Source organism: Lottia gigantea, assembly GCF_000327385.1.
Source record: "Lottia gigantea unplaced genomic scaffold LOTGIsca_7, whole genome shotgun sequence".
NCBI lineage: Eukaryota > Metazoa > Mollusca > Gastropoda > Lottiidae > Lottia > Lottia gigantea.
Genome location: NW_008710370.1, coordinates 4,685,689 through 4,707,228, shown reverse-complemented (window position 1 = coordinate 4,707,228; position 21,540 = coordinate 4,685,689). Strand labels below are relative to the sequence as shown.

Here is a 21,540-nt window from a genome sequence, read left to right as displayed (position 1 = left end):
AACTTTAGAGCTTTAGTAAACAAATATATTTGGATTTTCAATTTGGCACAGTACTCAGTTGACCTACACGTATTTTATTTTTAAAAATTAGCTCAATAGTTTTGGTTAAAGGAATTCTAAAGAAGTTTCCTAAATGTATTATGTGTATCGGGGACACCGATGGCATCAATTTGCACCATTCCAATTTTCAGTCAGATGTTTGAGGTTCCTACAATTCCACCAAAGCTACATGTAAATTGTTTTATGACGTCACTAAGGGTCATAATATTATATTATGGTAAAGCATATTTTGCTATTGGTGAGTCACTTGTTTTTAGTGGAATTGCAGGAACAACAGATGTCTGATCTAAAATTTGCAAAATGATGCTATCAGTGTCCCCGATACACATATAAAATTTAAGTAGGCTATATCTTGACCATAATATATTATGTACTATTTAACATTATCATATTGTAATGTAATAGACCAAGATAATTTTATCTATTTACATTTTTTCATTTTTTTTTATACTTTTGCCAGGTGCTGAATGGGAACGGGTGATGTTGTCAAAACAAAAAGTTCTAAACGTCATTTATCTTATCTTTGATCAATGCTAAAGGAATACTACCTCTTAGACGGAAGTTATTTGTAGTGTGGCTTCAGCTACAACTGATCTGAAATGCTTTTATATAGTTAGTTTCTTGCCATTGCGATAGCTCATACCTTGGAGTAATGACTGATACCGGCAATGCTTTTGCATCAAGAGTCTAGTTCCTTGGATCAATTTTGTAAAATTCTGTTTTGTATCAGCTGGATTTGTTTGCGAATGATGGGCTATATTGCTATTAATGCATTCGAGTTAATTTTTTAACAGGCTTGGTTTAAAAATCCGAATGCTGGTAAATGAGAGTTATGCCCCTTTGTAAAGATGGCTGACTTCTGAAATCAATATTAATTTTATAAGCGAAAAGAGTTAAATAACATCAGAATGCCTCTTTATGAAGGCTTAGCTTACAATACAGACAAGACTGTGGTTGTGTTAGATATCGGGAGAGCCTATACCAAGTAATTTTATTCATATTTATGTAAAAGGGTCTGAGAAAATAACCAAGCTGTAGAAGTGGAGGTGGGGGAATAGACTACTAATCTTCAAATAAATGGCTCAATCTCTAATCAATCAATAATAAGTACAGTCAAGTAACCTAATTTCGTGGAAACCTATTATTCGTGGATTTTCGGAAATGATTAATAATTTACATGAGCGACCTTGCGCGACCTCCGCGTTAGTTTGTTTTAATAAACATGGGTTTTCTCTACAATGTCAGCTAGTAGAATGAATCCAGTAGTTTCAAGCAAGGTAAAATGTATTAATGTACACTTTGACAAATACAAAATGGCGGATTTCACTTATTACCAAACGTCACCATTTTTTATCGGCCGAATTTCCTTATAATCCAGAGTGGTACGGTAATCGGAATTCCAAGTGTCGTAGAATGTAGTCCAACGAATGATCAACAATCGGATTCCGTGTCAGCAGAAAATTTCTATGGAACACAAAGTGGGTCGTATTCTTATGTTGTTTCAGTGACTTTTAGCAATAAATCACGCTACGTATCTTATTTTGTCAGTCACTTTTTTTTTTAAATCGTGGTTCTTTGAAGGAATTGTCACTAGTTATAATGAATTGATATTAAAGATAAATACTAAGAGAAATTAATTATACCACCCGGTATCCATAGAACGTGTTTTTCTCGACTTATTTATAGATCAAACATTGTAGAAAATAGGTGACGCATTCTGCCGCCGTTGCCGAGTTGGTTGCTCATGAAATATGGGTCAAAATGAAGGATTCATAAAGAAAATCGAAATAAACCAATTTTAATTATTTTGTAGAATATATGAGGAAACATCTAAGACATAAAATTTTTTTTTTCGTTTTTTTAACTTTGACGAAATTCGGTGTTGAATCCTTATATCCACGAAAATAGGTTACACCACTGTATACACGATACACTTAGGCAAATGCAAATGCTTCCTAATCCTATTCTATTACATAGAAATTTGAAAATTTTCATCCACCCGAAAGGCAAAGACATTACGTAGTACCGGTATGGATATATAAACGTCAGGCCTGTCAATGTCATACTGTCTCTGAAGACTCTTGACACAAACTAATGGTGGACTGTGAATTCATAGTTAAAAAAAAACACCAGACTATATGGAAGTCAAATGTTATCAAACTTGTGTAGAGTTACATAATTGAAAAGTTTCTATGTTTTATTGTGACAATTTTTTTTTCTTATAGATGTGGAATAGCTGCTGATGCTGCACCAAGATGTATTATACCTAGTGTTGTTGTTAATCCTACCACAGGAAAGGTCAGTATCATAGAACTGATGAAATAACAATATTTCTCCAGACTGAATTAGATTAACAATAATAATATTATTACGCACAGGGTTCAATTTGCTTCCGTTCACAGATAGCCTATGTTCTATGATTAGCCAAAAATAGACTTTATCACATCAATCAGTGATTCAAATCAAATTGTATAATTTTTTGTGTGAATGTTCTGTCAAATCTAAAATATACTCTAACTGTTGCAAGCCTCTCATGAAGTGTCTGAAATGGTTCTCTCAAGAATATTTTTGAAAAATTTAATTGATTTGGTGCAATCCTGGCACATAATTTGGTTCAAAAATTATGTAAAAACCATGTTTTTAAATTAATTAAAAGCAAAGTAGGGGTACAGTTGGGGGTGCTAATCGTTTAACTAGGGAGAGCAAATACAGCCTCTCCCTTCTATATCCCCACTGGTACCGCCATTTAAGTCCAATAGATCAATCTAATCTATGACAGAGTTTACAAATCACTGAATTCAATTAGATTTCGGGGAAGTGCTCATTTTATAAAATTTTATCAATATTTTTTATTCTATACCTGTAAAATTCTTTTTTTTTTTTCAGCAAAGCAAGCTATGGAGTTTTTCTAATACAGAAGAACTTTATGATAATTTAAAAGATTTTCTTTTTAAACTCTACTTTAGGTAAGTCTATAATCTGAAAAAAATCCAAAATTTTCATTAAATTTCATTATCTGAAATGTGACTTGAATTTCAGCTTGAATCAGTTGAGAAAATTTCTTTCTATTTTCCAATGCAGTTTCCTTTTTACTGTGAAGCAGATCACAAATATGATTTTAGAGAAACTCTTTGAATTTGGTGAGGGACAAAAACCTTGTTCTATCATCTTTGCTCTTCAAGGGTTTTGTGGTGGACCTGTTCTATTGTGATAAGAGTAAAACTTGTTCCATCTAGAAAGAAAGAAACAACTATACTTGACAAGGACAACAACTTAGGTTCACCAAGGATCTTTTCTGCTAGCTTGTCCTCGGCCATGCCTCTTGGCATTGATCTTTCCTGGATTATCTGTACCCATTTACAGTTGTGTCAGCTGGAATTATGCCTAAAGATGACTTATTCAAGGTCATCGTTGTGTGGTTAAATTGATAATGACTCTTGATAAATCCATTAGTGTTTGTTTGACATTCCTATACATTTAATGGACTCTTCAACAATTCCTATCAATATGATATGGTATTATAGTTGATTAGGAGAGTTCATTTGCAAAATCAGGGTGTTTTTTTTATTATTGATAAAATATTTCAGCTTTGGTTGTATAGTTATTATAAACTATTTACTATTATCTATTGTAGGAGATTATTAGTCAACCCTAAAGATAGACCAGTCGTTGTTGTTGAATCTCTATTATGTCCAACAGCCTTTAAAGAAACATTGGCTAAAGTTCTGTATAAACATTATGAGGTAAGGTCGTTTGTTCTGATTTTGAATTCCAACATCAGATCAATGGGATTCTCATAACACCATTTGTCTCAGAGATGGTTTTGAATTTACCTGCAATCTATGTCATTTGTTAACATTACTGTTGTTATTATTTGTGTACTGGTACTATATGTTATTGTTATTATTTTCAGGTTAGCTGTGTATTATTTACACAATGTCATTTCTTATCATTATTTGTTATTATTTGTGTACTGTTTGTTATTGTTTTTATTATTTTGTTATTATTTTGTTATTATTTTCAGGTTAGCTGTGTATTATTTACACCATGTCATTTTTTACCATTATTTGTTATAATTATGCTCCTTGTTATTGTTATTATTACTGTTTATTATTTCTAGGTGAGCTGTGTATTATTTGCACCATGTCATATGTTATCATTATTAACGATAGGAGGTAATATTGGTTTAGCTATTGATGTTGGTTATGAAGAAACTGTAGTTATACCTGTATCCTTTATTCATCTATTATTAGATCTGTGATAAAAAGGGATTGTAAAGAGGTTTACTAAAAAAAATGGGCATAGAGGACAATAATGACTTTGATTTGCTGTAAGGTTTAGTGGAATTGCAGAAACTGACATCTGACTTAAAAATTGGAATGGTGCAAATTGATCTATCAATGTCTCAGATAAACATAGTTGAAAAAAACCTCATTACAATCCCTTTAAAGTACGCTATTGTATAGACCTTTATATAGTACCTTTTTTTACCTGATTTTCTCGATAAAGTGGTGCAAGTAAGAGGGACTGCCATGAGAAAAATGTCTAGTAGTTTAGATAAGACCATCTAGAAGTCTGTTAATTTGAAACTCTTGTGATGACCTCATTGATATTTATGTTCGTTAACTAGTAAAAGGTATATGAAGGTATACCTGTTTTAAAGGCTTGGCAAGCATTACCATTAGGAGGTAGCGCTATTCACAAGTAGGTCACTTTTTGGTTCTTAATATTTCAAATGAAATCATTTATTTTGGTGGATTAATTTTTGCGATTCAGCCTATCCAAAAATTGACAGTGGCAGTGCCAGCCTTCTGAAACTGGGGGTACAAATAGGGGGCAGACTGACTCAATGGAGAGACAACTGCTGAGTCTGAATTCAAATTTTTGCTACTCTGTGATGGTGTCATAGTTGCAATCCTCTTATAGAGTGTCTTAGAGTGTTCTCTCAAGAAAATTTCGTGCATTCTGACATATATTTTGGGGAAAAAAGGTAGACACTTAGATTTGTTGAAAATAAAGTGGGGTTACAATTGAGGGTGCAAACAGCTTTTCAAGGGGGTTTTCCCCCATGCCCCCAGTGGCTCTGCCACTGAAAATTTAGGTCCTTTAGAAATATAAAACACTGTAATTCCGTGAAAAATCAATCATTGAAAAAAATGGAATTAATAAATGAACTTGGTGGTTGGTTTAGAGAGGTTAATTAACCATACATTAGCCATGTTGGGACAAGATTTTGATGGGTGATTGCGGAGGGGGTGCAGATTTATTGATGTTTATCTTCTACAGACTATATAGTTATTAGACCAGGACCTTGTGTTTAAAGGGATGCCAGTTTATGTACTGTATCTTTCCGAATATAATGCGCACCTTTTCCTTACCCAATCAAAATCTGGAAAAATCCATTTACTTGTATGTAATGCCCACCCTTGTATGTATATATGTATGATATTTAAACTTTGATTAATAGTCGTATGCAAGCTCAGTTATTAGAACATGGTACTATTAAAGGTGATGATGGTCAGAGTAAACCAGTTGCTTCTAATCCAGGTAAGTTCACATCAATTTGAGAGGATTTGAATAACTTGAAATTTAACTTTTGAGGATACTTGGCCCTTTGGCAAATCCCTTTAATATGATTTATCAGTTACTATCAGCTGTAAAACAAATATCTTGTTATAATAGAGGTAATCCATAGCATTTATCACACAAGTACTGGCAAATGAAGTACCAGATTCATAGCAGAGCTACTGCCTTCGCATTGCCTTAATGTCATCTATTTTATGAGCACAGTCACAACTTTTTTATGTCATAATGTTATAAATTTCTGTTAAATCTGACTTATATAATGTATGGTTTATTTTAGAAATACTAACAGAAGATGTTTTAGAAGACATTAAAGGTAGGTGTTAAATTTACTGTAGCAATGTTTCATTTTAGCCCTAATTGTAATAAGCCTTCTTATTTCAAAGTTTTTTTTGTCAATTATTTAACATAAATTATCTTAATGTTATCATCAGGGTTTTCCAATAATTCAATATGGTAACCATGTGACTAGACATTGTGTTATACACAGTGAAGTAAGACAAAAACGACACATCAGTCTAGGCGTCTACTTTCTATATTTGCCAATGTTTGTTAGTTTCTATAAGTTGAACATTGACTCGGTCACGAACGGCTGACATATTGCCAGATAAATTGGCAAGAGCAGATAACTCTGTCAAGATGGATTTTGATTTTGTTCAATATGGAAATCTGTGTTCATTATATGAGAGTAGCTAGCAGCATTCTTGTCTCGAAGTTGATACGAGTGCTACTTTCTCCTAAAATGTAGACAAAACAAGCCAGTCTTGAGATAGCAAATGACAGGCCCAAAAACTTGGAGAGGCCTGTAGTGAAAGAGGCTTTAATTCGTTCTGTCTTTTCAGACAGGTCTGTAGCTAAAGCTAAGGGGGTCTGATACTACCTTGAATATTTCTATAAACTCAATTCCAATGTACCATAATATTATGTTCTCACTTAAAGATCCTTTATGTCTTACAAATCTTAAGAGCGAGCCTAATAATGCTTTTTCAGCTAAATTTCCCTTATTGCAGACTGCTTTGGCTTAATCTAATTCTTCTACAGGGACATGATAATCCATTTAATTTTGTTTGATATACTGTGTCATGTATAGGTGTTTATGGTATGATTTAATGAGTTATGTTATATTATATTGCAGTACGTTGTTGTTTTGTTACTAATACTAAAAGAGCTAGTCTAATACAAGATGTCACTGTTTATGGTGGAGATGTCAATAAGGTAAATGATGAAACATGTTTTTGTCACAATTTGAGACAAATTGATTCTTAATTTGTCTGGGTTGAATCATAAAGATCCATCGACAGTTGGAAATCGAAAACAAGAAGACTAATGCTGCTTTCCTTATGAAAATTTTCTTATTGCACACTGCTTGGTTTTGGTGTTGGTCATGTTCATTAGCTCAATTAACTCTAGAAAAGTAGGAAGTAAACAAATTTCTTATTTTTGTTTATTTCAGTTACCAGCTCCCCCACCTGGAGTAGATTATCCTATTGGTGGATCTAGTTTACTTCATGTTAGTGGTAAAATTAGGTTTGTGCTTGTTTGATTAATTGTAAGACCAATACATCTGGGGGCATTTTCACATAAACCTAAGTCTCAAAATGGAAATGGTCAAGCTAAGCTTATCAGTAGTAGTGTCAAGCTTACTATTAATCAGCCTTCTTCTCATTGTACAACTATTTGCATTTGAAGTTACATTGAAGACTTAGCTTTTTCTTGAGACTTGCCTTTGTGGATAGTAGTTTTGTTCATAAATGGATTTATCATCATGGCCTTTGACTATTGAAGAAAATTGTCATTGTAAAATTTACTGCTTTGCACACTGCATAGTGTTGCATATCTTTGATAGTAGTAAAAATTCATTTTATCTAAATTTCATGCTGCAAATTCAAAATTTGGCACAATTCTCTGTGTAGATGAAATAAAAATGCTGGAAGCAATTCCAGAGGGGGAGGGGCCCCAACACACTTGAGTCCATGGGCACCCACTCATCTAGTTGAGCCACTGTTTGTTACCACATACATCATTCATATATTTGAATATTTGTAGAGAGCATTCAGCTGAAGTACTATTTGAACATGACAATGATGAAAGATCCATTATAACTATCATTCTTGATTCTCTTATAGAGGTAAGTCCATTATAACTATCATTCTTGACTCTCTTATAGAGGTTAGTCCATTATTTCTATCATTCTTGACTCTCTTATAGAGGTAAGTTCATTACAACTGTCATTTTTCTCTCTCTCATAGAGGTAAGTCCATCATATCTATCATTCTTTACTCTCTTATAGAGGTAAGTTCATTATAAATATCTTTCTTTACGCTCTTATAGAGGTAAGTTCATTATAACTATCATTCTTTACTCTCTTATAGAGGTAAGTCCATTATACCTATCATTCTTGACTCTCGTATAGAAGTAAGTCTATTATAACTATCATTCTTCATTCTCTTAAAGAAGTAAGTCCATTATAACTATCATTCTTCACTCTTATAGAGGTTAGTCTATTATGACTATCATTCTTCACTCTCTTATAGAGGTAAGTCCATTATAAATATCATTCTTCACTCTCTTATAGAGATAAGTCCATTATAAATATCATTCTTCACTCTCTTATAGAGGTAAGTCCATTATAACTATCATTCTTCACTCTCTTATAGAAGTAAGTCCATTATAACTATCATTCTTGACTCTATAATACTATCATTCTTGACTCTCTTTTAGAAGTAAGTCCATTATATCTGTCATTCTTGACTCTCTTATAGAGGTAAGTCCATTATATCTATCATTCTTGACTATCTTATAGAGGTAAGTCAATTATATCTATCATTGTTGACTCTCTTATAGAGGTAAGTCCATTTTATCTATCATTGTTGACTCGCTTATAGAGGTAAGTCCATCATAACTATCATTCTTGACTCTCTTATAGAGGTTAAGTCCATTATTGCTATCATTCTTGACTCATTTATAGAGGTAAGTCCATTATATCCATCATCATTCTTGACTATAACTATCATTCTTGACTCCTTTATAAAGGTAAGTCCATGATAACTATCATTCTTGACTCTCTTATAGAGGTAAGTCCATTATATAACTATCATTCTTGACTCTCTTATAGAGGTAAGCCCATTATAACTATCATTCTTGACTCTCTTATAGAGGTAAGTACATTATAACTATCATTCTTCACTCTTATAGAGGTAAGTGTATTATAACTTTCATTCTTCACTCTCTTATAGAGGTAAGTCCATTATATCTATCATTCTTCACTCTTATAGAGGTAAGTCCATTATAACTATCATTCTTGACTCTCTTATAGAGGTAAGTACATTATAACTATCATTCTTGACTCTCTTATAGAGGTAAGTACATTATAACCATCATTCTTGACTCTCTTATAGAGATAAGTACATTATAACTATCATTCTTCACTCTTATAGAGGTAAGTCCATTATAACTATCATTCTTCACTCTTATAGAGGTAAGTCCATTATAACTATCATTCTTCACTCTCTTAAAGAGGTAAGTCCATTATACCTATCATTCTTCACTCTCTTATTCTAGGTAAGTCCATGATAACTATCATTCTTGACTCTCTTTTAGAGGTTAGTCCATTATAAAAATCATTTTTCACTCTCTTATAGAGGTAAGTCCATGATAACTATCATTCTTGACTCTCTTTTAGAGGTTAGTCCATTATAAATATCATTTTTCACTCTCTTTTAGAGGTTAGTCCATTATAAATATCATTTTTCACTCTCTTATAGAGGTAAGTCCATTATAACTATCATTCTTCACTCTCTTATAGAGGTTAGTCAATTATAACTATCATTCTTTACTCTCTTATAGAGGTTAGTCAATTATAACTATCATTCTTCACTCTCTTATATAGGTAAGTCAATTATAACTATCATTCTTCACTTTCTTATAGAGGTAAGTCTATTATATCTATCATTCTTCACTCTCTTATAGAGATAAGTCCATTGTATCTATCATTCTTGACTCTCATTTAGAGGTAAGTCCATTTTAATATCATTTTTCACTCACTTATAGAGGTAAGTCCATTATAACTATCATTCTTCACTCTCGTATAGAAGTAAGTCCATTAAATCAATCCTTCTTGACTCTCTTATAGAGGTTAGTCCATTATAACTATCATTCTTGAGGTAAGTGTTATTATAGTCTTTGTACCAGACCATCATGTGAATCTACCCATCTGCATAATGGGTACCAAAGCTCATGACATCGGATCAAAGACATGCCATTTTCAATTTCCATTATTCTATAGCCTTATTTGATCTTTAAGAATGTGTCACATTTATTATCTATTTTAAATGTCACTTAATAAATTCAGGACTGGGTATTTTATCAGAGCATTCAGGGCCTGTAAAGCTGACTATTTATTTTGTAATGGCCCAAGAAATGATTATCATCAAAGCATTTGAATATTGAGACATAATTGAAATATTGGTTTGATTTCAGTGTCCTGTTGATACACGTAAACAGTTAGCTGAGAATGTTATTATAATGGGTGGGACAGCTATGATGCCAGGCTTTCATCATAGATTAAAAACAGAGCTGTATGAACATCTTAAACTACCCAAATATCAACAGGAATATGGTATAAAACAGTTTAGATTCCATCAACCACCAGCTAAAGAGAACTTCACAGCTTGGCTTGGAGGTAAAATCATCCTTTGACTCTATTGCCCACGAAATCTTTTATTTTGTGTATTTTAGAAGTTCTTTTTCGTGAGCTGAAGATCTTCTTCATAACATTAAAGCATGGCCGTTTCTTTGTAAAATTGATTTATGATATTAACCTACATCTCTTAAAGGGAGAGGTGTGCCATTTTGGGGGGCGGGTTGTAATTTTAGTCTTGAATATATATGTAAATAGTCTTACTCTTCAGAATCACTAGAATTGTACGAAAATAACATAATTACTTTTTAAATAGTCGTCATTTAAACATTTGAATGCATGATAATTCTGGACACAAATGGATTTGAAAAATCAAATCGGTGAACTGTGAACACTATCACTGATTAGGTCAGCTAAAAAATCCAGTTTCTAAGACTAAAGTATGTTTGGTCAAAAAATGGAGCACATGTCCCTTTAATATTGATGATAGGGAGGAAGTATCTCAATGGCAATTAATTATTACGAATTTTCCTGTGGGAAGTACAACCTCCAATGTCATTTTAGTCTCTGTTTTCTTTACTGGAAAACTTCCTATTTATCCATAACACAACAAATACAGCATGTATATATACATAATTTTTTTCAGGCTCTATGATAGGAGCTTTAGAAACATTATCCAGTCGCTCCTTATCAAGAGAAGCTTATTTACAAAGTGGTAAAGTACCGGATTGGTGCGTTGGTGTATCAAATGCTGATTTAGAAATCAAGTCTCCAACCAAGAAAACTTGAACATTTCAAGAAAATTTATTAACATTTTATTTAATTTTGTGCTTCAGAGGGAACTAGGTGCTTTAAGTATATTATCAACTCCTATTCTTGACTATTTAGATCTATTTTGCATTCTGACTATAGACAACTGCTATAGTACCAAGTTTAGTTCTCCATAGCTTTAAGCATCCATTGAAGTCTTTTCAGGTCAAGCATTGAGCAGGGACAAACTGCTTTGCCAGAAGTGAAATTTGGCATTTTTTTTATTGTCAAAATCATGTAACAAAAAACAAGATTACAGATTAAATTGGCCAAGTAATTTTAAGTAAATTGGCTGTCAACTGTCTAGAAAGCTATTCAGACTTAGTTCTAGGTTACATTGATGCTTTTCACATGGACTTTCAAAACTAGAAGTTTGAAGTATATTTTTATTGCCTTCATTATTTTAAGGAAATAGTTGGCCTTTTCTTTTTCAATTATTACTGTATTCATATTGTGCAATTACTTAAGGCTAACAGTGAGTTCTTTTTATTTCAATGTAAACATATTTGTTTCATCAAATGTTGATATGTGCTACCATTTGCATTTTGCTTTTTATACGCCCACATCTCTCTATGTGGACGTATATTGTCGGCACCCCTGTCCGTCCATCAACATTTGCTTGTAAACGCTCTAAAAACTAGATTTTTTGATGGAATCAAAGGAAATTTGGTATGTGTATACATATTCATAAAACAAAGATCAAGTTCGAATTTGAGCTATTTTCGGCCGTTAGAAGCAGAGTTATTGCCCTTGCCCAAAATATTGAATATTTACCATCCGCATGACGTTGTGGGCGTATATGGCTGTGGTCCACTTTCTTTTACCATCAATTCCCAAAGGTATGTTGTTGTCTTATTTTACATGTTCTCAACCTTGTTACAATAATAGAGCTCAATTTAAGCTCAAATGAATTTGCATCACCTGTTCTGGGTCAACCACAAAATATTGCTCACATATCCATCTGAAAATAAGGTTGTTCTTCAGAAAGTCAGATATGGGCCCTGATGGGCTCAAATTTCTAGAACTTTATGATTAAGCCAGTTTATTTTGTTATTATTTCAATATATAAGTTTTTTTGAAACATAACAATTGCTAATAGAGAAATAGAAATGAATAACTACATACTAGATTTGCATAATGCTTTGCATCCACACTAAATAGTCCTACTACATTTAAAGTTTATCTTAATATTTTACAAATAAAGAATCACAGCTTTTTAATTATAGTACAAAAAAAATTAGATTTTGAAAACACATGTACTTGTTTCCAGCTCTCCAGAAAGTAAGTTGGAAATATTTATTGAATTCTGAACACTGCCCTAGAGAATTAACCATTGACCTGCATAATGAAGAGTTGACTCCAATAATGAGGTGCTGACTCCCATAATGAAGTGATCACTCCCATAATGAAGTCTTGACTCCAGTAATGAAGTGATCACTCCCATAATGAAGTCTTGACTCCAGTAATGAAGTGATGACTCCAATAATGAAGATAGTTGACTCCAAAATTGAAAAGTGCTGTCTCTAAAATGAAGCGCTGACTTCCATAATGAAGTGCTGACTCCATAATGAAGCATTGATCACTATAAAGTCATCCAAATAAAGTAATAATATAGGGAATGAATGCTGTATGATTGTGGTTTCTTGTAAGTAGAAGGCTGGAAACAAGCAGGAGTTATTCTTTCACCATACAAAAAGATTTCATACATTTCTACTGATATTTGGATGAAAGCGGAAGATAAAAAAAATTATCTTTCTTGTGATATAGTCCAGCAAATATACTGTGTACATTCAGGTTCAAACCATAAACACAAACAATTCACTTTAGTTTAAGGTAGCTAACTAAAACTTCATATGTGTATTGGGGTCACTGACAGCATCAATTTGCACCATTTCAATCTTTAGTCAGATGTCTATGGTTCCTAAAACTAAGTGTTTTATAATGTCACTAACTCAAAGTTATAGATATTAATATCAGTTTAAGTAAAATTGCACGGACCACAGATGTCTAGCTGGAAATTGGAATGGTGTTAATTGATGCTATCGGTGTCCCTGATAACCCAAAAAAGGCCACAAAACATTTCTCATGTTCAGCTTAGTTTTTACTTCTCACATCAAAACAAGGTATAATTTTAATATTAATGTGATAATGCCAGAAATATTGTGCCTCAAGCCACAAGATTGATTTGATATTTGTAATAGCTGCTTTAGATTTGAGTAAAATATCATTTAAGTATGAATAAAGGTTTGTGGTCCAGAGACCTGAATGTGTACAAGTACACTAGAATGGCTAGAATACACATTTTATAAATGAGTATCACTTGATTAAATATATAATATATACAATTATTAATATTCCTCTAAGCCAATAATAATCATTATATACAAAAAAAAAATTATGTAACAATTATTTTACACTAATCTGATTAAAATACAGACTTTCTGTTTCCTGTTTTTATAGAGGTCAATACACTTGCTATCCATGATCTGCAAAATTCAAGATATTCTAATTTGTATTTAACAAACCTAAACATTGTTCTAAGATGCTGACAAAGCCAATGTTATAATAGATAATAGCTTATAATTTCTTAAATTTAGTAGATAATTCTATTATCTGCCTCAGAATTTCTTAAATTTGGTAGACAAAATTGAATTGACGAAAGCATTTTAATCTAAAATTTGTGGGCATAGTAAATCCTTCACAGCCTCAAAAAAAAAAGAACCAGAACATCTTAGTTCATAGAAGATGTTTCAGTTCCAGTTTTATATATGAAACTTATCCCTATGTATGTTCCTTTAAATCCCTATGCAAAATATGTTAAGAAATTTAAAGGATAAATAAGCTATATTTGTTTTACCAGATCAACTGAGAAGACAAGCATCAGACATCAAAATCACTTTAAGAAAAAATTAGGTTTCCCTTTAAAAACCTAATGGAAGAAAAAATTAAGTTATGGTTTTCGTCTAAATTTTTAGCACTTGAGTGACACAAATAATAAATACACATTATACTAATTAAATGCACTAATATTGAAAAAATAAAATAAACTACAAAATACTATTACAAAGGATATCACAAGTTTCAATACATTTGCCCTTAAGGTTACAATTTCATTTGATATGCAGGTTCATTAATTATTAACTAAATAATGCATATCCAGGGAAAAATCACACATAATCTTTGCAATGTCAAAGCTCTTACTAACTGTGTTTTATACCTTGACTGCAATAGTCACCTTTCTTGTATCTTGGAAGTTTGTAAATGCAGTAATTTGATTGTACACAAGTGATACAGACAATAAAAGCCCTTGATAGTAAGTCTGTAAATAGTAATAATGTTTACAGTCTTTCTATCCAGGGCTTTGATTAGCTGTATAAGCTAGTGTACAATCCAATCACATCGCTGCAATCCGTGATACCAAAAAAGTGTATTTTGCAGTCAAGGTATTAAACACAGTTTTTAACAGATTAACATTGTGAAAATCTTCAATCATGAGCATGAATAGTCCATTTTATTCTGGGGTAGTTTAGGAGAATGAAACAGAAATGTATGACTTTACAGTCTACATTACAGAATTTATTCTACCTGAAAAACAAAATAGACTGATCCCTGGATGTACAAAATATTTTGTGCAACCATTTACACAATTCAGTTGGATATTTTGTGACTATTGAACTCTCAGTATTGAAAATAAACGTCACAAGCTATGACAACAACATGACGTCACTAAGTAGGCCTGCGTAATCACATAATTTGTAAAGCAAAGCGGTTGGTAGTGTAACATGGGTTCAACCAATGGTTCACCAAATTTTCTGAAGAATCCCTGTATACTGGTTGCATTTAATGAAAATTAGACAAATATATTTTCAGGTGAGTAACATCTAATGCCCTGCTTTTCTTCTGATATGTATCAATTAAAAATATACCACAAACCAAACTTAACCTGGGTCAATAAATATTCATCTTAGAGTTTACAATAAAAAGTGGTCAATTTCGGTTATCTGAAGCAGTTGCCAGAATTAAAGGGATTGTACAGAGGTTTTCTGAACTTTTTATGTGTATCAGGAACACTGGTCTATGGTTCCTGCATTTGCACTAAATCTAAGTGTTGAATGGCGTCACTAATCATCAAGATCCTTAATAAGACTATGTTAAGCATATTTTGCAATTATAGGAGTCATCAATCACTTATTTTTTGTGGAATTGCAAGAACCACAGATGTCTTTCTGCTTGATGTAGTCAGTGATCCCAATAAAAATAAAAAATTTAGAAAAACCTCTTTACTAATCGATAAACATAATAGCTATATGGGCACTCTGCAATTGGGATACAGCTTTGACAAATCCAGTTGCAGAGAGGAATATCCACAGTATGCGTACCTGTCAGTAAATTTTCACAGTACCTCAAACTAAATTCAAATTTCAAGACATATGAGAAATCTACATAGTGGCACTAACATAAGCAAAACATACTCAAAACATCTGCCAGTATACCAGCCTCTGATAGCTATTTTCACATTGACTGGAGTAGAGTCTGTAAAACTAGGCTCTGTTTTATGGGGATCTTCCACACCTCTGGTTCAATATTTTCTGTCTCTACACCGCCCAACTACTTTCAAAATAGTTATCAGAGGCTGGTATACTGGCAGATGTTTCAGTCTGTTTTAGGATGACATCAAATATAATATTCCCACTCTCTTGATTGATTTACAGAAGGTTAAAAAACTTTATCAATGACATTAACGCAATAAGATTAGTCCATCCAGCTTATAAGTACAGAAACAAAGATGTCTACGATTATTTGTAAAATTATTAATTATGTAAGAAAAATACTTTGGAAAAGTAGGAATCCATGAATTTACTTCCCTGTAAATATGCTTCTGAGGACAAATCGATTCAATGACTGTGACTATGAAAATTAGTCATTTACCAAGACAGTCCTGAGAGATCACAGATATTTATGTGGTTTTATATCTGGTAATGGTTGATTACAAGACAGCACGAGGAAGAAATAGGAAATCTTGAACATTCACATGAAAAACATTGTAAAATTAATCAAATTGCACATTTCAGAGTGTAACACCCTAGAACTTAAAAATTATTAGTCCTGTGTCTGGGCTTTCGTAACTTTGTTATTAGTACAACCTTTTCTCCCTAAAACCACATAATTCTTCCATTAAGAAACACAGTCTGGCTTTGAATTTTAACGTTTCATGTAAACACTTAAAGCGGGTGCCAAAACTCTATCATATAAACAGCCTGTAGAAAAAGAAATATATCTAGTTCGGTTCTGCTGAATCTTGGATTACTGTAGTACTATTACTTTTATCATCTGAAAGACATAATAAATATAAATTATTGTAAAGTTAAGATATTTGTTCTAAATTAGACATGATTCAAATTATAAACGTGGGCAGATAACTAAATTTCTAGTGATAATGAAATATATTATATAGCTTATTATAGTTTAACTATATAAGGGTGTGAACGTTCTAGGGTGAGGTGGACACATCAGGCGTGTGATTAACGCCATGGACGATAACCAACATTTCCACAAATGTTATAGAACACTGACCAGAAAGTCATGGTGTGACAGCCCCATAAAGAAAACAGACTGTGTTTATGTTTTGAAATGCACCAAACAATTGACCATTGAATTCATTTTGAGAACTTTTGGGAAGCATCTTCTTATCCGAAAAAGAAATGAATCTGCAACCCATTTCCATTTCCGGAAAATGTCCGGAAGTCTTACATCTCTGACAAAAATAATAGCTTAAATCGTAATTTCCTTGAACTTTTGTTAAAGGATGGAAAATTGAAAATTATATTTTACCTTCTAATAACTACAATATATGGCAGTGTTTTCAGATGAAGCAAAGAAAAACAGATGACAAGCAAATTTTTCATCCATTGTAAGTAAACTAAATATTTATTAGTTAATTAGTATGGTATTATAAGTAAAATTATGTTACTATGATCGAAATAATAGAGAGCAACTCACTAACTCAGTCAAAATTGTATAATAAAAGTGAAAACCAAATAATGTTAACAGAAAAAGAAACTGAAACCAGAAAGGATGTCTGAAAAAAATTCATTGTGATCCAAAACTCATAAACAATCATCAGCACCACTTACCAAGTAACATCAACTAACATTATTTAAAGAGATTGTAAAGAGGTTTTCTAAATTTTTTATGTGTATTGTGGACACTGATTTTCAGTCAGACATCAGTGGTTCCTGCAATTGATCCAAAAACTAATTGTTTGAAATTTGCCTTGTCACATAAGGACCTTTGTTGAAAATTGGAAAGGTGCAAAGTGATGCTTTCAGTTTCCCTGATACAAAAATTCAGAAAACCTGTTTACAGTCCCTTTCAGTAACATTAATGTTGTACTTTCATAGCACATTTCAGGTGGAGTGTGAGCCAACAACTGTGACTGAACCCATAACTGTGAATCCCAATGTACAAAACTTAAAGGTTTTTATTACCAAACTTTTTGAAGTGAATTTTGACTTTTTTTTAGTAGAGGGAGTAATCCTTGTTAAATAAATTTTCAAAAGATCAGATGTCAGAATATTTTTCTTATTAGCTTCATTTTAAATTCTTTAATATATAAGTATGATTTGAAGTTAAAGGGATTGTAAAGAAGTTTTCTAAATTTTTATGTGTATCGGGGACAATGATAGCATAAATTTGTGCCATTCCAATTTTCAATCAGACGTCTGTGGTTCTAGCCATTCTACTAAAACTAAGTGCTATGACATCAGCAGGGGGTGACGTCATAAAACGCATTAGTTTTAATGGAATTGCAGGAACCACAGACGTCTGATTGAGAACACAAAAAATTTAGAAAATCTCTTTACAATTCCTTTAAACATTTCAAAATACTCCTGTGAAGTGCACACTGTTACTTTAAGAAGAAAGATTTGTAACACTCAAAGAGTTTAAAGGGTTAGACGAACCACCACCAAACCAATCTGTTTCCTACTACCAGTACTTACTATGAGAGTGTATAACAGGTAATACTCTAGTATCTATATCAGATTGAAATTGTCTGATCATTGAATCTAATTCCTCTTCAAAATTATCTTTATTTTCACTAGCTGCTGTGTAATAATAATAAATTTTGTAATATTTCTATTAGCCTAATTCAGAATTTATGTAATTTTAACTATCTCTATCATATTACCCAATATCTTTATGTTTTCTTAATGTACATTAAACTATCAAAGGCATCATTTTATGTTTTCTTAATGTACGATATCTATCAAAGGTATTGAAACCTACCCAAAACATGTTTGAATGAATTTTTTAAACTTGGTTATTATCTTGATCCTATTGCGACATGTTTGTCAATATTTTCTTTAAAGGGACAGATGCATCATTTTTTTTTTTTTTACCAATCGTACCATAGTCTCAGAAACAGGAATTTTTTTTATATCTAAGCCAATCAGCAATAGTGTTCACAGTTCACCGTTGAAATTTTAGCCTTCAAATCCACGTGTGTCCAGAATTATTCTCGTTTGGATGTTAACTCATCAATTTAAGATACTCTGTGATGTATAGTCATGAATAGTGAGTAAAATTCCTAGTTTGAAGTATTTTTAAAGGAATGGTGCAATTTTCTTAAATTTCTAGTACTTCTGAAGACTAATTACATATATATTCAAGACTCAAATCAACAACCAAAAATGCGCAACTGTCCCTTTAAGTCAACTTTTGGGTGACTTTTATATCAGGGTCTATTTACTATTATCAGATACTATTTACTATTCATATACCTTCCATAAGCTTATTTGAAAGGCAAGGGGTAAGTTCCACTAAAAAAAATGTTGAAGCAAAATGCCAAGAACAGCAGATGCATTGAACAAAGTGACCCAAAATTATTTCAAAATTGTAACATATTTTGATAGAATGGCAGAGTAAGTGTAATTAGTTAGTAAGTGATAAAGTAGAACTGTTGATTAAATGACACATTGACCTTTCTTTTACCAAACATCATGACCAGATAAATACCAGTATATATAATAGATCTTTCTCAACCTTGAGATCAGATTTCACAGGTCATTGAAAAATAAAATCAACACCCCTGCATCATAGCTAATCACAACAATAAGCAAAAAAAGCAGAAAAAACATCACAGGTCTATAGCATATTGAAATTATCTAGAACAAGCATTTTTACGCTAGTTGCATGAAACATATTATAGCCAAGAAATTATATTTATGTGTAAGCTTATCTGCGTAATATTTGCATAATATATTTGAACTAATCCATTGACGGCTGTGGGTTTTGTTAATATTCTAGAAAAAATTTGACCAAATCATTAATCATATATAGCAAAATCTCCATCTGGATCAAATGGCATTTGTGATAGTGATGCTACTAGTCATGAAATTTTTTAATTGCCAGAACCACAGAAGTCTTGCAGGAAATCGAATTGGGGCAAATGTTTTAGATTCTTATGAGAATTTTTAAATTTTTTATGTGTATAAGGGACAATGATAGCATCAATTTGCAGCATTCCAATTCTCAATCAGACGTCTGTGGTTCCTGCAATTCTACTAAAACTAAGTGTTTCATGACATCACTAATCACAAATATGCTTAGATTAGTGACGTCATTAAACATTTAGTTTTAGTGGATTTACAGGAAGCACAGATGTCTAGACTGAAAATTGAAATGGTACAAATTGTTGCTATTAGTGTCCCCGATACACATAGAAAATATAGAAAACCTCTTTACAATCTCTTTAACGTAAGATTCAAAGTCACTTACATAGATTAGACTCTAAATTCTCTTCAGAAATATCCAAAGCACTAGCTAGCTCCTCTGTTAGTCCATTCATAGTTAAATTTGTATGGAAATCTGGTTTTGCTGAAGATTTTAGTTTATTTTGTTGTATTAAATCTAAGGAATCAATTTTTAACCAGGGATCATGCTCATTAGACATTTCTCCGTCTGGATTTTTCAACGAAAGCAAGGAATCACCATTCAAGGAATCAAGGTTTGATGCCTCACAGTCAGTCACTTTATCGTTCAGAAGATTTTGTGATTTTTCAATGTTTAGATTATTGTCTGTGGTCACAGTCTCTAAGCTGTCTGAGGAATTTTTTATCGCTTCAAATTCAGCATCTTCCTGTGATGTCGAAGATGGCACTGTTGTTATTTCAGCCACGATGCTGTCAGTAAGTTCCACAGGTTTACCGTTTTCACTGTCAAATATCACTTCATGCTTTGTGGGCAGGTCTAACTCAGACTGCACCAAATTATCTCGTAAAGATTTCACATTTTCACTGACAGGATCTGATTGAACCTGGGCACTGTTTGCATCAATCAGAGCTGACACTGATGAATTGGGCACAGTTTTCACAGTAAATTTATCAATTAACACATTTTCTGAACTACTCGGCTCGTTTTCCACCAGGGAAGTGTCTGAAGGTTCATTTCCACTATTTATGGTTATTTTTGATTGCATATTGTCATCGTTACTTTGTGCGTTTTGTAGACTAGATTGTCCTAGAATTTCACTCTGAATTGCCTCGGAAACTATTTGTTCGATATAATCGTTCATGGTTTCGGAAGCCATGTTCTGACACAGAGTGCCCGGACTAACTACTGGTTTTTGATCAATGTTTTGTGATATCTTGCTGACAGGACTCTCTACAACCGGTGAAACCACTTGGGATGTTTTCCTAACACGACTAACAGTAAATATCTTTTTGGCCGATAACCTTGGAGAATATTGCGGACTCTTTAGCAGCTCAGCTGGAGGCGGAGAAAGTAAGCTCAGGGGAGTTTCTGTGGGTGAAAGAACTTTGGTTAACCCAGTGTCACTTTGAGCAACCATAACACTAGGAGAATCTAATGTTTGCTGGGCAGGTGTGTCGGCAGAGAATAGTAATTTGGGTCTCTGAATTTTGTCTACCGAAGGAATGTATTCCATAGCTTCCTCAACTGCTTTAGCTTCTTTTAGTTCCTGAGCAGCTTGTCGTTGCTCAGCCTCTTGCTGGGCACGTTCCTCTAATTTCCTGCGTTCATCCTCTTCTCTTTCTAAAGCTCGGACTTGGTTTCTTTCTTGATACCAAATAATATCTTGATGTAGTCTCTTCTGTTGATCAGCATAATCTTTTACTCCCTGTAACAAATTTTTATTTTTAAATATTCAACATATTGACTATTGAAATTCTGACAAGAAACTTTAAAAGGGCAGTCTCATTTAGACGGTCAGAAAATTTAGGCGCTCAAACGCCAAAACTATCTAGAAATATTTTTTAGATAATTTACATCACTTGCATACTATCCCTGCTGACCCTGAGCTTGATTTCTGACATTCAAATTGGAATTATGAACTTTTAATTCTGACATTTAAATTTCAATTCTGATGTCATTTCATGAACTTTCGAGTGAAACTCCTTAATTCAATGACAAATATTGAGTTGAACAAC

At 32.6% G+C, this 21,540-nt stretch overlaps 1 protein-coding gene across 1 annotated transcript; it reads left to right on the top strand.

Annotated features, from left to right (window-relative positions):
* Positions 1 to 915: 915 nt before the first annotated feature.
* On the top strand, positions 916 to 12,737 carry LOTGIDRAFT_210889 (hypothetical protein). The gene is made up of 13 exons (XM_009065694.1): positions 916 to 1,045; positions 2,286 to 2,358; positions 2,947 to 3,026; positions 3,695 to 3,803; positions 4,181 to 4,288; positions 4,697 to 4,764; positions 5,528 to 5,607; positions 5,924 to 5,959; positions 6,779 to 6,858; positions 7,097 to 7,170; positions 7,690 to 7,771; positions 10,123 to 10,324; positions 10,929 to 12,737. The coding sequence occupies exons 1-13, from the start codon at positions 969 to 971 to the stop codon at positions 11,069 to 11,071; spliced, it is 1,212 nt and encodes a 403-aa protein (XP_009063942.1). The 5' UTR covers positions 916 to 968; the 3' UTR covers positions 11,072 to 12,737.
* Positions 12,738 to 21,540: the final 8,803 nt, after the last annotated feature.

Coding starts and splice junctions, on each gene's coding strand:
- LOTGIDRAFT_210889 (XM_009065694.1), top strand. CDS start 969: ATGCCTCTTTATGAAGGCTTAGCTTACAATACAGACAAGACTGTGGTT. Junction 4,289..4,696: donor AAGAAACTGTAGTTATACCT/GTATCCTTTATT, acceptor AACTAGTAAAAG/GTATATGAAGGTATACCTGT. Junction 4,765..5,527: donor GGAGGTAGCGCTATTCACAA/GTAGGTCACTTT, acceptor TTTGATTAATAG/TCGTATGCAAGCTCAGTTAT.